Source organism: Silene latifolia, chromosome 9 (genome assembly GCF_048544455.1).
Source record: "Silene latifolia isolate original U9 population chromosome 9, ASM4854445v1, whole genome shotgun sequence".
Lineage (NCBI taxonomy): Eukaryota > Viridiplantae > Streptophyta > Magnoliopsida > Caryophyllales > Caryophyllaceae > Silene > Silene latifolia.
Window position 1 is genome coordinate 41,681,190 of NC_133534.1, and position 15,830 is coordinate 41,697,019.

At 33.2% G+C, this 15,830-nt stretch overlaps 1 protein-coding gene and 1 long non-coding RNA gene across 2 annotated transcripts; both read right to left on the bottom strand.

Moving 5' to 3' along the window:
* Window positions 1–611: 611 nt before the first annotated feature.
* LOC141602625 (enhanced ethylene response protein 5-like) lies at window positions 612–3,050 on the bottom strand. The gene is made up of 6 exons (XM_074422808.1): window positions 3,031–3,050; window positions 2,837–2,924; window positions 2,285–2,361; window positions 2,110–2,184; window positions 1,924–2,029; window positions 612–961 (listed from the first exon to the last, which is right to left on the bottom strand). The coding sequence occupies exons 2-6, from the start codon at window positions 2,921–2,923 to the stop codon at window positions 830–832; spliced, it is 477 nt and encodes a 158-aa protein (XP_074278909.1). The 5' UTR covers window position 2,924; window positions 3,031–3,050; the 3' UTR covers window positions 612–829.
* Window positions 3,051–10,494: 7,444 nt separating this feature from the next.
* On the bottom strand, window positions 10,495–11,544 carry LOC141602626 (uncharacterized). The gene is made up of 2 exons (XR_012524570.1): window positions 11,216–11,544; window positions 10,495–10,782 (listed from the first exon to the last, which is right to left on the bottom strand). It is a non-coding gene; the product is annotated as an uncharacterized LOC141602626 (long non-coding RNA).
* Window positions 11,545–15,830: the final 4,286 nt, after the last annotated feature.

The window sequence follows — 15,830 nt, forward strand, 5'->3', positions numbered from 1 at the left end:
GATGCTTTTATGTCATGTGAGATGAAGCTAAATGGTATCCTTCTTCATCTTGGAAGAAACCGCCACTAAATTGCAGAACACCCTGAAATCTCATCAACAACCTTCTGTTGATGTTGTCGGATAAATAATGTTACGTTGTCAAAGAGACTTTCCACCGACGGATAATTCGCGTAGTGTACTCGTAAGGTTTGACACTTGCACGAAATACTTAATTTTTGGAGCCGGAAAATTTTAAGAGGCATAACTCGTGTTTACCAGTTCAGAAAGTCACGATTTTTTTTTCTTTCAAATTGATTACCTTTCCAACTATGATTTGAAAAAAAAAATTGACGTATTTGGATCTCGTGGCTAGGAGTTTTTGTCTGTAAAAAATGTTTTTAACCGAACAAATTTTGAGTGACCATATCTCTCAAACACGAGTTCAAACTCGACAAACTTACAAGCTTTAACCCTAGTAAATACTAAGTTAGACTTGTAGGCCCGGAGAAAGAAGGATTACCAGTTATGGCATTTGCATTAAAAACATATAAAGATGATTAGCATACACGATTACGTGTCACCGAGCCATAAATAACAACACATACTGGTAAAAAAACTATGACAAATTGAGGGGAAGAGTTCAACTAAACTACATATAAAGCAGGTTGTATGAGAAAGCAGGGTCTTACTACAATGAGCACTTAACACAGGTGGAAGCCAGGCACCTACACCATTTTGCCCTTGACAACATCAAGGTTTTACCTCCCAGCTAACATTAAATATAGGTAACAATGTAACATAGTAGTTTCCATGTGTTTTTTACCTCGAAGATAATTAACTTCACTGTAGACTACGAACCCACTAGCTTCCCAGTTAAATTGGGGAAAGGGTCTTGTTTGCTTAGAACTACAACTTTAAGCTTGTGTGCGAAATACCCTTTAATCAGATTTTTATGTATTAGAATGGCCACAATACATTCCACCTGCAACACACGTACATGAAAACATTATTCTCACAGTACAGAGGCAACTCCAACATAATACAAAAGCAAAGACTAGCTATAATTTTGTTTTAGAATATAATTAGACCTGACAAGCAGGTCATTCGATTTAGTTTGAGATCGAGTTAAGTAAAGATCAGCTTCACTCTGATTACTCTTAATTTTGATATCACTTTGATTCCGTTTGGATTCATTTTGATTAGTCACCTTAATCGGTTTGTGTTATTTCAGGTGATGTGCGAACTCAGTCAGGTCAATATCGGATTAGGTTAATTTCGGGTCAATTAGTATTGACTTGTGCGTCAATTGATTGGTTTATCTTTTATTATTTTTTCTATCACGTATGTAATAATTCCAAGTATCACTACCAAAAAAAATATCATTACTAAATAAAGGATTAATGAGAAAACTCGTGAAATTGGAGTGTTTTAAAAGAAAAAAGTCTTTTTTGTTTGGGTCAATTAATTTTGTTCGAATCGATTGAGATGTATTCAGGTTCAATTATCTTTCGATAATGTACAATTCGGTTCAGTTTTTATTCGATTCGTATTGGAATGGCTTCGGGAACACCATAGGTTACTCATATTAGGTCTTCGATTGGATGATGATTGACATATTCCAATCGATTTTTCGGGTTCGGTTTATTTGCTCGGTCTAAAAATAATCGAATAAAGCAAAGGGGGTTCACAAACGATCTGCGTTTTTTCCTTTTATTGTGATTTGTGAAGTAAGTCAAGTAATAATGGGTCAATGCAAATTGCAATTCTATTATGGGTCGTTCGGAAACAACCCTTCTATAACAGGGGTCCGGTTGCATGTACCCGATCCCATGCCTAGACATGGGTGGTTTTCAAGAACCTGTGAGGCATAGAGCTAATGTTGTTGCACCATGTAAACTCCAAATACAGAAGGTAAAATCGAAGTCAAGTGCAAGAAATAATTACCTCGTCAACATCCATTTCTATCTGAAGCCACCTTAATGCCTTGACTATAACATCCAATTTAATTTGATGTGCTCTGCCAGGATCTCTGAGCTTTTGGATGAAATAGCTGAATAAATCAAGTAATTTATCCGTCAGTAACACGCACATAATGTGAAATACATATACATGGAAGGCACATAGACTTACATTTTTTTAATCAGTCTTCTATAAACTTGTAATTCAAGTTTTTCCAGGACAAGATAGACACCGGATCTCAAGAATCTAACAGAAAATATCACCATTACTCTTAGTAAAGCAAGCTCAGAGCTACCATCATTGATTGGTAATTAACATTAAAAATTTCCAAGAACTAACAAATTACCTATCCTCATATTCTTGAAGAGCACATCGTAAAAGTTGAAGATCACCCCTTCTAAGAGCTAGGACTGCATCCCTGTACTGCAAGATGAAAATGTAAAACAAACATGTAACCAAATGCAACAATTCACAAATATATTTGTCCTTTTTTAACGGTTTCATAAATACCTTTCATTTTCTTTGTGGCCCATTAAATCACTCTTTGGGTTCACTTTGTAATTGACTCACTAGTACTTTCCTTTCCTTATATTGTGCCATTGTTGAAAATGGAAGGTGTTTGTGTATCAAAGGGAGTACAAACCATTTGAGCAAAGTTTCTTGGAGAAAGCACATCAGCAAGCAGGAAGTTGGTGGGATAACTTCACTATAATCAGGTATGAATTTTTTTTAGTCGATAACGAGAATATAGACACAATCCCTACAAAACCGGAGAATTATAGGTCTGTAATGCTCAATTATACTCTTAAGGTAAACGGTGTTTGCAGTTGACTGATAGCAAGCAAGTTTAAGTGTTGATGAAAGTTAAAACACAGATGACAAAAATAATGTGATATACCTCAAGAAGGCTGTACTTCTCCAACAGGGAATCTTCAGGTAAGATGCCCACTGAAAGCTTCACAGGTATCAGATATTTCAGGATCATCCTGTTAAAGCCAAGAAAACAGTATACAGTTAAAAATGATTCATCGGAAAAGGATTATAAGGAAGTTGCAATAAGATTGACCCAAAAAAAAAAAAAAAAAATTAAACCATTGCAGAAGCTGACAGAGTTATGCTACTTTGCTATTCCATTGGTAGGGTGGTCCTGGTAAGGTACCTTGGTATGAGGGGGTGTTACATTGTTGTACTTAAGTATGTATCTGAAATTCTTTCAACTGGTTTAATGTTTTAAAAAATTTCAATTAAACTTTCAAAGTTGACAGTTAAAGTTTCATTGAATTTGAGTTAAAATTGCAAAGCTCAGGTTTCAGTTTTTGTAGATTAGAATTTCTGTGAACTGGTTTAAAGTTTCAGAAATTGTAGTTAAGTTTCAAAGTTCATGGCCAAAGTTCATTGAAAGAAATTTTAAATTTTCAAAGTTGTTGAGATTTGAAAATTTGTATATTAAAATTTCGAAGTTACAAATTTGTATATTAAAATTTGTATATTAAATTGTGAACAGGTTTAAAGTTTTACAAAAAAAGTTAATTAAAATTTAGAAGTTGACGGTTAAAGTTACGGTTGATTTGAATTAAAATTTCAAAGTTCAAGTTTCATTTTTTATAGATTAGAATTTCTGGCAACGGGTTTAAAGTTTCAAATATTGTAGCTAAATTTTCAAAGTTCACGTTTAAAGTTTCAGTACGAAGCTTGGGTGTTAAAATCAATGTTAATTGTTGAAGTTTCATATTGTTGAATATAGCATTTCAAAGTTGGCCGGTAAAGTTTCTGAATTAAATTTTGTGAGTAAAGTTTCAAACTAGTGGTTTAAAGTTTCAAAGAATGTATGTTGAAATTTGGAATTGGAAGTTTCAGAAAAAAGTGACTTAAAATTTTGAAGTTGACGTTCAAATTTTCAGTAAATTTGAGTTAAAAGTGCAAAGTTCAGGTTTTAGTTTTTGTAAAATAGAATTTCTGTCAACTGGTTTAAAGTTTCAGAAATTGTAGTTAAAATTTCAAATTCCATTGGAGTTAAAATTTCAAATTGTAGTTAAAGTTTCAGAAATTGTAGTTAATTTTTGTAAAATAGAATATAACACTCTTGAAGTTTCATATTTCGGGGTATAACATTTCAAAGTTCGCGGTTAAAGTTTCTAAAGTAAATGTTGATTAAAGTTAGCAACTACTGGTTTAAAGTTTCAGACAATGTGTGTTAAAATTTGGAGTTGGACGTTTAAAGTTTTAATAGTGTCTTTTTGCTAAATTTTAGAGGAATGATGAATGACTTAAAGTTTTAATAGTGTTTTAGGAGGAGAATTAAAGGTACAAAGCTTAAGTGGAATGACCTACAGTTGTAAATGCAATGCTTGAGTAAGATAAAGTATCGAAATCTTCGCTGTATGAACGGTTGTCAAGGTATTCAACCTGTTTTGCGGGAAAATTTATACATACACAACTATAGTGAGGCGGATCACCGGATAACCCAGGAATGAAGACCTGAGGAAATTGAACATAAACTTATTAATAAAACTTACAATTAAAAATATTAAAATTATAACTTGAAATAATAAAAGTTTAAAAAGGTTACACATACCAAATCAGAGTCAAGCTGGAATTGAGATACACAATGTTTGACCCAAATATCCCATGTTGTGAATATGTCTTTAGTTAGGTCTAGCACTTCCCCCTTTTCTTTAGCTTCCCAAATTTGGAGTACAAGACTCTGTCATAAACTAGGCAATAAGTGAAAGTTTCACACTTTGAAGTAAAAAGTAAGTGACTTTGAAAAATGCGCACATACAGTGTGGGTAAGCCCAAAGAAACAGCGGGAATTTTGGACTGGGGCAGTTTTATCATTCATGATCTTATTGAGTAGCAGAGACCAGCACTCGATAACATTGTTCGTGATCTCAAGATCGGGTTCTAACGACCAAACGTCCTCCCTCGGAATGAAGTTCACTCTTGTGTAGGATACGATTGTTTCCCTAAAAAATGTGCAATTAGGAAGTCCATACAAGAAAAGAAAGGGTATCAACTGTAGTTAAAAGTAAAACAATATCAACTAATATAAAGTTCTTATAGGTGACTTACACTTTACTATAGTTTTCTGATTTATTGAAGATGTAATTCATTACATCCTTACTCCTGCTAAAAACGGATGTGAATAGTTTGTTGTTGCGGTGCAAAACATCAGACACAAAAACCTGGCTTGGATCGGGTCCACCACAATCAAAAGAGCAACCGAGGTTCTCAGGGACAATAGACATGCAGGAAAGTTTGGTTTTTGAATGAAATAAGAATGGATGGTGAACACCATCAGTTTGGGGGACATATATTGCAAGAACTACTTTATTTGCCTCATCCAAACCTTGCACCATATCATCTGAACGATGTTCAGGTACATTTGCTACAACAACAGCCGCAACCCTATCCCTTGAAGAAAGCGACTCAATCTGAATCTCTTCTTCTCGCACCTCCTGCAGAATGGCATGTACTTCAGCAGTAGAATAAACCGGCGCAGAACCAATCAGTTGTGTAATAGACAAATCCGGTACTTTTTGTTGAACTCCTTGGACATCCCCAACAGCTTGTACCTCCATCAAATCAATAACATTATCCTTGTTTTGAATGGGTGTAGAAATTTCTATGTTGTTCAAGTGTTGGTCTGATGAGTTTTCAGGAACTCACCATCACCTTCACCTTCAATCGTATCAACCCCTTCCCTAAACCTTGCAGAATGGTGTATGTCTTTATCTCCCGCAGTAGTATAATAGTCATTGGTCACCATATTAAGGGGCGATAATTCTTTTTCAGGAGTAACAAACACTTCCTCATTTTTGTCAGCAGAAAGTACAACAGCTAGGTCACATAAAACGCCACTAATCTGCTCCATTGATTTAGAAGCCTCATCTTGGCGATTTGGATTCGCCACAGGAACTTGTTGAAACATAGGTGCTTTGTCAAATACATCTTTCATTCGAACGGATATATCAGCTACTTCATCAACATGAAATTGAAGCTCATCAGATTGAAAGAAGGCTTGTGTGAACTGTGAAGGGACAAGCTCGGTTGGATCAATCTCCGGAGTTGTTAGACGCTTAATCTTCGAAATCGCAGACGAATACCATGCATGGAAGACGATTGAGTTACGCTGCATGTGTAGGTATAGCTCATGTACAGCCTGCAATGCAACAATACAATCCAAATCTATATTAGACTTGCCAAGTTCAGGTTTCAATTTCTGTACACTAGAATTTATGTCAACTGGTTTAAAGTTTCAGATAGTGTTGTTAAAATTTCAAAGTACACATTTAAAGTTTCAGTACGAAGCTTGGGTGTTAAAATCAATGTAAATTGTTAAAGTTTCATATTGTGGGTTACAACATTTCAAAGTTGGCGGCTAAAGTTTCTGAAGTGAGTTCTAAATTTATAAAATGAATGCTCAAAGTTATAAAAAAAAAGGACTTTAATACAAAATGAATATGATTTAATCAATTCTAATTAAACAGAATGACAGATTGACAAGCTTGACTTACATCCACGGCTCTAGCATGCAACTCCTGGTCATCCTCAACACCTGAAGGTAGTTCGATATGAATGAACTTCTTCTTGTTATCAGGATGAGGTGTGGAAGCGAACAACAATTGACGGGTGGCATTACTTGAGATGAGATTAGGATTATAGGTAGGGTCAAGGCAGCGAGGATAAGGAATTGGTGAAATTGTCAGCCGTCCCAAAGACCCACCAACCAGCTCACCATCTAATCTAGAAATAATACTACTTTGATCCCAATATTTTATCAGTGGGAGTTCATGAGGTGAACTTTTGCCGCGGAAGACAAACCTCTGAAAATAGGTAATCATAAGGAAAGGAACACAACCACGCAAGCAGGTCTTATTATTCCTGGACTCGAGAGCGGCAGTGACAATGCCATCTAGCACATATGAACACCAGTCATATTAATTAATAAGACTAACATCTTCAACAGCTGACAGAAGCTTTCAGTCGACACCGTTTGACGTAGGGGCTAGGAATTCCGACATACTGAACAATACAAATTGTCTAATAAATTCGTCCGCCCGTCCTTGTTTGCCTTAATATCATCATATAGCTTACCTAAAGGGATATATTGAGATGCAGTTGTCACATTATACTTTTTCCTCCATCGTTCCTTCAATTGCTTAGTTAAAAGCTCAGACGACTCCTTCTTACGATCAGTCGGTAATAAATCAAGTTCCTTAGGACCTAATGGTAATAGGAAGCAGTCGTGTACATCATGCTTAGACAACACAAACTCTTTAGATTCAGAAGCCCTAAACACATGTAAGCCGTCATTAAAAGCTTCTACAAACAGGTGCACATGATCAAGAGGGTACTTTTCAAGACGTAACTCGAGCAACCCACCAAACTCGACTCTGTTTACTGCTTCTCTTTGTGCATTAGTAAGCTTAGATATCAATTTCACTAGCCTCTTACCTCGACATTTTACCACTGTGGAGGGGGTAGGATTAACAGCGGCTTCTACGATCTCACAATCACCTTCACCATCCATCTGAATAGAATAAAATTACAAAAAATGGGTTAAAGTTACATTCTGAAACTTTAAGCCTCAACTTTGAAACTTTAAGCCTCAACTTTGAAATTTCAACTCACTCATGTTGAAACTTCAACTAAGCAGATAATAATTAAATTCCAATTTTAACTCTTGAAACTTTGACGATGAATTTTCAAATTTTAACTCACAAATTTCGAAACTTCAACCAGTAATATTTAAATTTCATGTGAATTGTCCACATTCTTTATTGAAGTTAAATAATGGATGTCAATTTATTTAAATAATTAATGGCAGTTACTAGAACTAATACAGTTACACCATATCTTATTAAATTCACAAACTCCACAAATTGAAGTTATGTTTAAAAAAATCCATTTGCAGTTGAAAAAAGAAGTAAATTTCGAAACCAATTACAATTAACAATTGCATTTATCTTTGACTAATAACTTTACAATAACAAAATCAATAGGGCATGAAAACTATGAAAGCAGGTTAAGACAAAGTTGGGCATGCAAAAATCGAATCAAATGATGAAGAAGATAATAGAACTATGAAGAAGTTGCAAAAATTGAGTTATGAAGATGAAACCAATCGAGTTTTGGGCATGCAAAAAACGAGTTTTGAAGATGAAGATGAAGATAAAAAAAAAGAAAAAAACAACAACGACAACAACAACAACAACAACAACAACAACAACAACAACAACAAACAAACAAACAAAGACGATAAAATAATAGTACGAGGATGAGGGCTAATACAGAATTAATGCAAATTAAAAATATAAGAACTTGAAGAATGATTAAGTATACCTGAAATAGGATGATAATGAATTTGCAGAAGCCGAGTAGATTGGGAGTTCACAGGATGAAGTTGAAATTGAAGTTAAATTTTAATTTACATGATGAATAAGTTGAAGGTTGAAGAAAGAAAGAAAGAAAGAAAGAAAGAAAGAAAGAAAGAAGAGAAGAATTAATCACACGGTTTTTTCTAAAATTATAATTTAGAAAAGTGTGAAGTAGTGTTTATGGGGAAGTGAGTAAAATTACATCATTACTACTGTGCACGGAAAATTGGGTTGTGTTATTATTTTGTTTTTCATCTCAGCCATTGATTTATTATGATCTAAGGGTGGGAAATAGGACTTAGGGACTCATCTAAGGTAAGAGAGAGAGAGAGAGAGAGAGAGAGAGAGAGAGAGAGAGAGAGAGAGAGAGAGAGAGAGGCAAGTTCAAATGAGTCTACCTTAAAAAATAAGTCCTTAAGTCCCTTTCTAAGCCATTAGATCTTATAAATTTGATGGTTGAGATTTAAAGGTAAAACACACCCACCAACTAGTAATTAATAACCCGTTAACTTTTCTCTCTCATAATTTTATTTTCCAATTAACCAATTAATTATATTCTCTTTTTCATCAACTTGTTATTTCTATTTCAAACCTTCAAACAATTGCTTATAATCGGAATTATTTAAACCCGCGTAAATTAAAAACGGTGTTGAAAAAGGCTTCGTAAATCTTCATCCGGACTCCGATTAAGGCGAAATAAAAGTCTAAATTTATTATTTTTTCGAGCCCGTCGCAAAGGTAATATTTTCGTATACCATTGAGTTTCTGAAATTTTAAGTACTTCTAATTATTTGAACTTACACCCTCTTATTTAAAGTTACACACTTTAAACATTAAAGTTACACAATTTTTATTTAAAGTTACACTCTTTAAACATTAAGTTACACAATACTAATTTAAAGTTACACTATTTAAACAATAAACTTACACAATACTAATTTAAAGTTACACAATTTAAAAATTTAAAGTTACATAATACTATTTTAAAGTTATACTTTTTAAACATTAAAAGTTACACAATACTAATTTAGAGTTTAACATTTTAAATATTAAAGTTACACTATATTTGCTTGAAGTTACAACATATCTGATTAAAGTTATTTACATCACATTTAATTGAAACTAATTAATTAATTTACTTAAAGTTACACCATATCTATTTAAAGTTACATTATTTCTAATTAAAAGTTACATACTCCCTCCTATTCATTATGATCTTCTACATTACTTTTTGGGGAGTTTTTAAGAGGAAGGAAATTTGTGGTGGAAAATGGAGAAAAATTAAAATAAGAGAGAGAATGTGGGGTTACAAGTCATAAAACCACAAATAATAGACTAAGAAAAGTGGAAGAACTTAGTGAATTTGCCATTTTCGAAATTGTAGAACATCTTAGTGAATAGGAGAGAGTATATGATTAAAGTTACACTATTTTTTATTAAAGTTACAACATACTCCTTATATGATTAAAGTTACACTATTTCAGATTAAAGTTAACATCATATATAATTAAAGTTACAACATATATGATTAAAGTTACACCATATCTACTTAAAGTTACACTATTTCTAATTAAAGTTACATATATGACTAAAGTTACATGATTTCTTATTAAAGTTACGTCATATATAATTAAAGTTACACTATTTTCTAACTAAAGTTGGCATCATATATGATTAAAGTTACACCATATCTATTTAAAGTTACACTATTTCTAGTTAAAGTTACATCATATATGATTAAAGCTACATTATTTAACAATCTAAAAATGGAAGTTATACACTTTAAAGATTAAAATTACTCATATAAAAAAAAAAAAGATTAAAATTACTCATATAAAAAATAAAATTAAAATTACACATTATACATTTAAAATTATACTCCCTCCATTCAACTCCACTTTACATGTATTCCATTTCCGTCCATTCAACTCCACTTTACAGGTTTCTTTATTTGGCTAAAAAAATGACAATTCTATCCTTATTGAAAATCTTTATTTACAAAAAATATCATCCAAACCCCACACTAAACCACCATAAAACCCCACCTTTATGTTTTTTTTAATATTTTTAATCTCTTCTTTCTCTTTCCCCATGTACTTTTAATACTTTTTTTAATCCGTTCCTTAATATCCGTGTAAAAACCAAAGTTGCAAAGTGGAGTTGAAGGGAGGGAGTATAGTCTAAAAATTAAGTTTCACACTCTGAAAATTAAAGTCACGCACGTACACTAAAGTTTCGCACTCTACAAATTAAAGTTACACAATTTACATTTGAAATTATACGCTTAAAAAAAATTAAAATCCCAACTCATCCCCAACTGCATTTGCTCCTACCGCCAATGACCGACAACGACGCCGTCATTGGACCGACGACTTTCCCTGCGCACCGTCGTGGTAGCCCATGTGGCTGCGTTTCTGCGACGACGATCCTCGCTCTCACCCGTTGCATCTCTCTAGCCACGATCCTTGTTCGAAAATAATAATCAAACAAATTCAATCGACAATAAGAAAACAAATTAGCATAACATGGTTACAAAACTACATGACACCATTACCATTCGTACATTTTGATGCAAGATTCAATTTGGATTACCATTGTACACCTTGACATATGAATTTGCCTATTTATGAAAACAATTTTACTTCTTTACGCCACTTACCATTACCTTGCCAATGTAAGACAATTTAATTAATTTAATTTTAGTGTGCTAGTCTCAAATTACCAACTTTAAGTTATTATTAAATTTGATTCACAAGCATACACTTTGATGATGTCGGACCAGATTTGGTTCAATTTGATTCACAATTTGATTCAATTTGATTCACAATACATAACACATTACCTCTCAAAAATATATAATCATCATTCAAAGAAATAAGGGATGAGAAGATATGTACCGTCGTTGAACAACGTGGGAAATGGCGAGGCTGACAGTAGAATAGTAGATCTGAGTGACGGATGGATAAATTACAGGTTTGAAGGAGAGTATAGATGAATGTAATATCCGGGTGAGGATGAATTTTTGGGTGAGTGATGTGAGACTTGGTGAGAGACGGAGTGTTTGGTAGTATTGAAAGAGAATGAGAATATGATACTGAATTGGAAAAATAAATACTGACATTGGGAATGAATAGAGATTGGGAATTGGGGGAGATTTAATGTAGGTGGGTGTATGTGTTTTTTTTTTGAATCTTAGCCATCAATTATGTAAGATCTAATGGTTTAAAATAAGACTCATGGACTTAAGATACTAAGGTGGACTTACTTGAACCTAATTCTATATATATATATATATGGATGGGCTGATTTTATAATGTTGGACTGAAAAAACAAGGATGAAAATTAAGGGTCAACAAAAAACTTTTCATTTGGTCCAAAACACTTTCTCTCTCTAATCTAAAAAAAGCCCAAATACCTTATTCTCTCTAATCTAAACAAAAGGCCCAAATTCTTTCCTTCCAAAACTAATGAGCTTTCACGTTATACAAAAACACTCAATTTGGGCGTCGATTTCAAAGAGAGCTAAAATATCATCAAATTTGTGAGACGATTTCATCATATTAATCAAATTCTGACAATCAAAGAGGCGAATTCATCAAATTAATCGATTTCTAAGAAGATTTCGAGGTAATTTCCAGGTAATTTCATATTATTTGATGAAAAATTGATTTTCTTAACTTCGTTCATTAATTGATGATATAATGATCAAATTTGAACAAAATCGAACTGTTTTGTAAATTTATAAGGATCAAAACTGAAGTATTTCGTTAGTTTAGGGTTTGAATTCGATCAAAACTGAGCAATTAAACAATTTCGGAATTCGCGGTGTAAAATTTGTTGATTTTGTTAATTCATTCATTAATTGATTATAATTCATTCATTAATAAGGCTCAAATTGACGTTGCAGCTTTAATTTCAATGGAGATTACGGACATTACAATAATCGGTGATAATCTGCTGTTGAAACAGGTAATCTCCGTTTTTTCGCTATTTTATGAAGTTGTTTTGCTATTCTCCTGATTTTGTGAATATGTGAGGTTATATTGTGAATCTAAGAAGTTATTTCGTAAACGAGAAGTTATTTCGTGAATGTAGGCTATAATATCCCGAATTTGATCAAAAATAATCAATTTCGCCCTACTTATTATGGTATTCTCGCGATGTTTGCAGTCTAACTCCCGATATCGCAACGACTCGATAATAGTGCTATTACAACGGTGTATTCTGTTTTGTCCCTATTTTATGAATTTGAGACGTTATTTTGTTCTGGTTTTGTGAATCTGAGAGGTTATTTTGCGAATCTAGGAGCTAATTTTGTGCATCTGAGAGGTTATTTTGAAAATATTAACTTCGGTTTTGTGAATCGAGAGGTTATTTTGCGAATCTAGGAGCTAATTTTGTGCATCTGAGAGGTTATTTTGAAAATATTAACTGTTCTGGTTTTGTGAATCGAGAGGTTATTTTGCGAATCTAGGAGCTAATTTTGTGCATCTGAGAGGTTATTTTGAAAATATAGACTGCTCGGTTTTGTGAATCGAGAGGTTATTTTGCGAATCTAGGAGCTAATTTTGTGCATCGGAGAGGTTATTTTGAAAATATAAACTGTCTATAATATCCCGAAACTTGGATCGTGGCAGAAATTGTTTGACATTGTCTATTTTGTGAATTAGAGTGCTTATTTTGTGAATATAAGAGCTAAATATAATATTCAGAAAACTTAAAAATCTTGTAATTTTTCATCACATAAAATTTTGCGAGTTCATGGCTTTCGAATTAACTAAACAACAACATTCAAAAATAAAATAAACTGAAAAGCTGAAAAATTAAACAAGATATGATATTTGTTTAGTTTATCAATCACCCCTATTTGTTCGAGGCAATGCACATAGAGCAATATTGATATAGCTATAGGTGCACCGTTCATCCGCATCCGAGTGATCTTCTGCGTGTTTAGATGAATATGGGACTCTTCTACATCTTTGGAGTGTAGTTAAAATATTGTGAATCAAGCCTTGATGCTACCCATAGAAAGGGCCCCTGAACTCGGGAATAGGTAGCCACCATTCGATCTAGTACGCCCAAATTGCTCGAACTTCTCCCGCAACTTAAAAGCCTGTTTGCAGCCATTGTCATTTGTGCCAAATTGAATTAGTACTAATCCCATAAAATGACAAGTCCGCTGCTGCAGATAACGAGGCACCAAAGACTCTATCTCATAACCTTGGCTCATTAAACAATCAGCCAATTTAGAGAGGTCGCGACAAACATACTTCCCTTTTTGATTCATATAACTGGAACATTCGCCAAAACACAAGTATAGGGAAATACAAATAAATGAGACATTGTGTGCAATAGGGATTTTTGAAATGTTTTTACAGAAGAGAGAAGATAGGTTATTGGTATATACTATTATGTTTTTAAATTAGATATTTATAGGCCTTGTATTTGGCACTGTTGTCAACAAAGTGCTGTTCACATTACCCATATATTAAATTTTTTGATTGAATGCTTGATTGTTCAATGTCCTTTTCTTGGGAATGGAACTGTTATTAACAAATCAACAAAATATCTAGATACATACAACCTGACCTTTTCTTAAAAGTGAATTCATAATCTTCACCAATTTTTTTTTTTAATTATTTGAACTAATAATCTGATACTTTATTTAGTGAATCTCGGATTTTATTTGGTGAATCTCAACCTATAGTTAGTGAATCTTGGGCCTTATTTTCTCGAATCTCTTGTTGTTAAACGTTATCGATGCAATTTATTTATTTCTTATAGTTAGTGAATCTTGGACCCTAGTTTGTGAATCTTGGACCCTAGTTTGTGAACCTCGGACCCTTGTTTGTGAATCTTGGGCCTTATTTTTTAATCTTGGACCTTATTTTCTGAATCTCACCTATAGTTAGTGAATCTTGGACCCTAGTTTGTGAAACTAGAAGGTTATTTTGTGAAACTTAAATAACTAATATATACAACCTGGTAAGATTAAAACTAAATAAGATGACAAATTCTGAAAAGTTTGCACAAGTCCGCACCATTGAATGCTTTAATTGTCTTGTATCAGTAATATTGCATGCTTTCTTATCTATGGTTGTCCTTGTATTCATACTTATTATGGTGTTCCTACTATTTTGTTAATTTGAAACATTATTATCGTGAAACTGTATTTGTTAATATAAGAGCTAATAAGGCTCAAATTGACGTTGCGGACTTCAATTTCAATGGAGATTACGGACATTAAGAATCGGTGATAATATTGCTTTGTTGAAACAGGTAATCTCCTTTTTTTCGCTATTATCCCGATTTTGTGAATATGTGAGGTTATTTTGTGAATATAAGAGTGAATTTTGTAAATCTGAGAAGTTATTTCGTGAATGTATGCTATAATATCCTGAATTTGATCAAAATTTATCAATTTCGTCCTACTTATTATAGTGTTCCTGCTAATGTTGCAGGTCTAACTCCTGATACTACAGCGACTCCTGATAAGAGTGCTAGTGCAACAGGTATTCTGTTTTGTCCCTATTTTATGAATTTGAGACATTATTTTGGTCTGGTTTTGTGAATCTGAGAAGTTTATTTGCTAATCTAGGAGCTAATTTTGTGCATCTGAGAGGTTATTTTGAAAAATATAGACTAATATCCCGAAACTTGGTTTGTGACAGAGGAACTTAGATGCTAATATTGTGAAACTTGATTTGTGAATCTCCTATGTTGCTCTTTTTGGCAAAACTTACTAATTGAACCGAAGAAACATCAATCTTTTATGAATTTGAGATGTTATTTTTTTGAGATTGTTTTGCTATTCTCCTTATTTTGTGAATCAGATAGCTTATTTTGTGAATATAAGAGCTAATTATGTGAATTTGATAGGTTATTTAGTGAATATAGACTATAAGATTATGAAGCTTGGTTTGTGGCAGAGATTGTTTAACATTGTCTATTTTGTGAATCAGAGTGCTTATTTTGTAAATATAATAGCTAATTATTTGAATCTAGTAGGTTATCTATTGAAATATAGACTATAAGATCCTGAAACTTGGTTTGTGGCATAGATTATGAACCTTATATGCTAATATTGTGGAACTTTATTTGTTAATCTCCTATCTTGCACTTTTGGCTTATTTTGTGAATCTACAATTTTCAGTTGTTGATTCCAATGTTAATTGCGGTGAAGCTTCTACCTCTACTGTGTTAACAAGCCCTACAGTACCAACTATTTCCACACCTACTACTCTTATAACTTACACACCGAGTGGCAGCCAACAATGGATAAATAGGATTGATGAAAAGTTTACACCAGCGATTGGGAAAACATTTATTGACTTAGACTCGCCGATCTTTGTTTTATGAAACGTCGCCGTTGCTTGTGGGTTTAAATCAAGGAAATCTTCAAGCAAAAGGTTTCGTGATGATATTATCAGAACAAAGTGCATGGTTTGCAATCGGGAAGGTTGTAATAAGAAGAAAAGACGACCTGCCCTAACGGTGTTGCGAAAGAAAAGG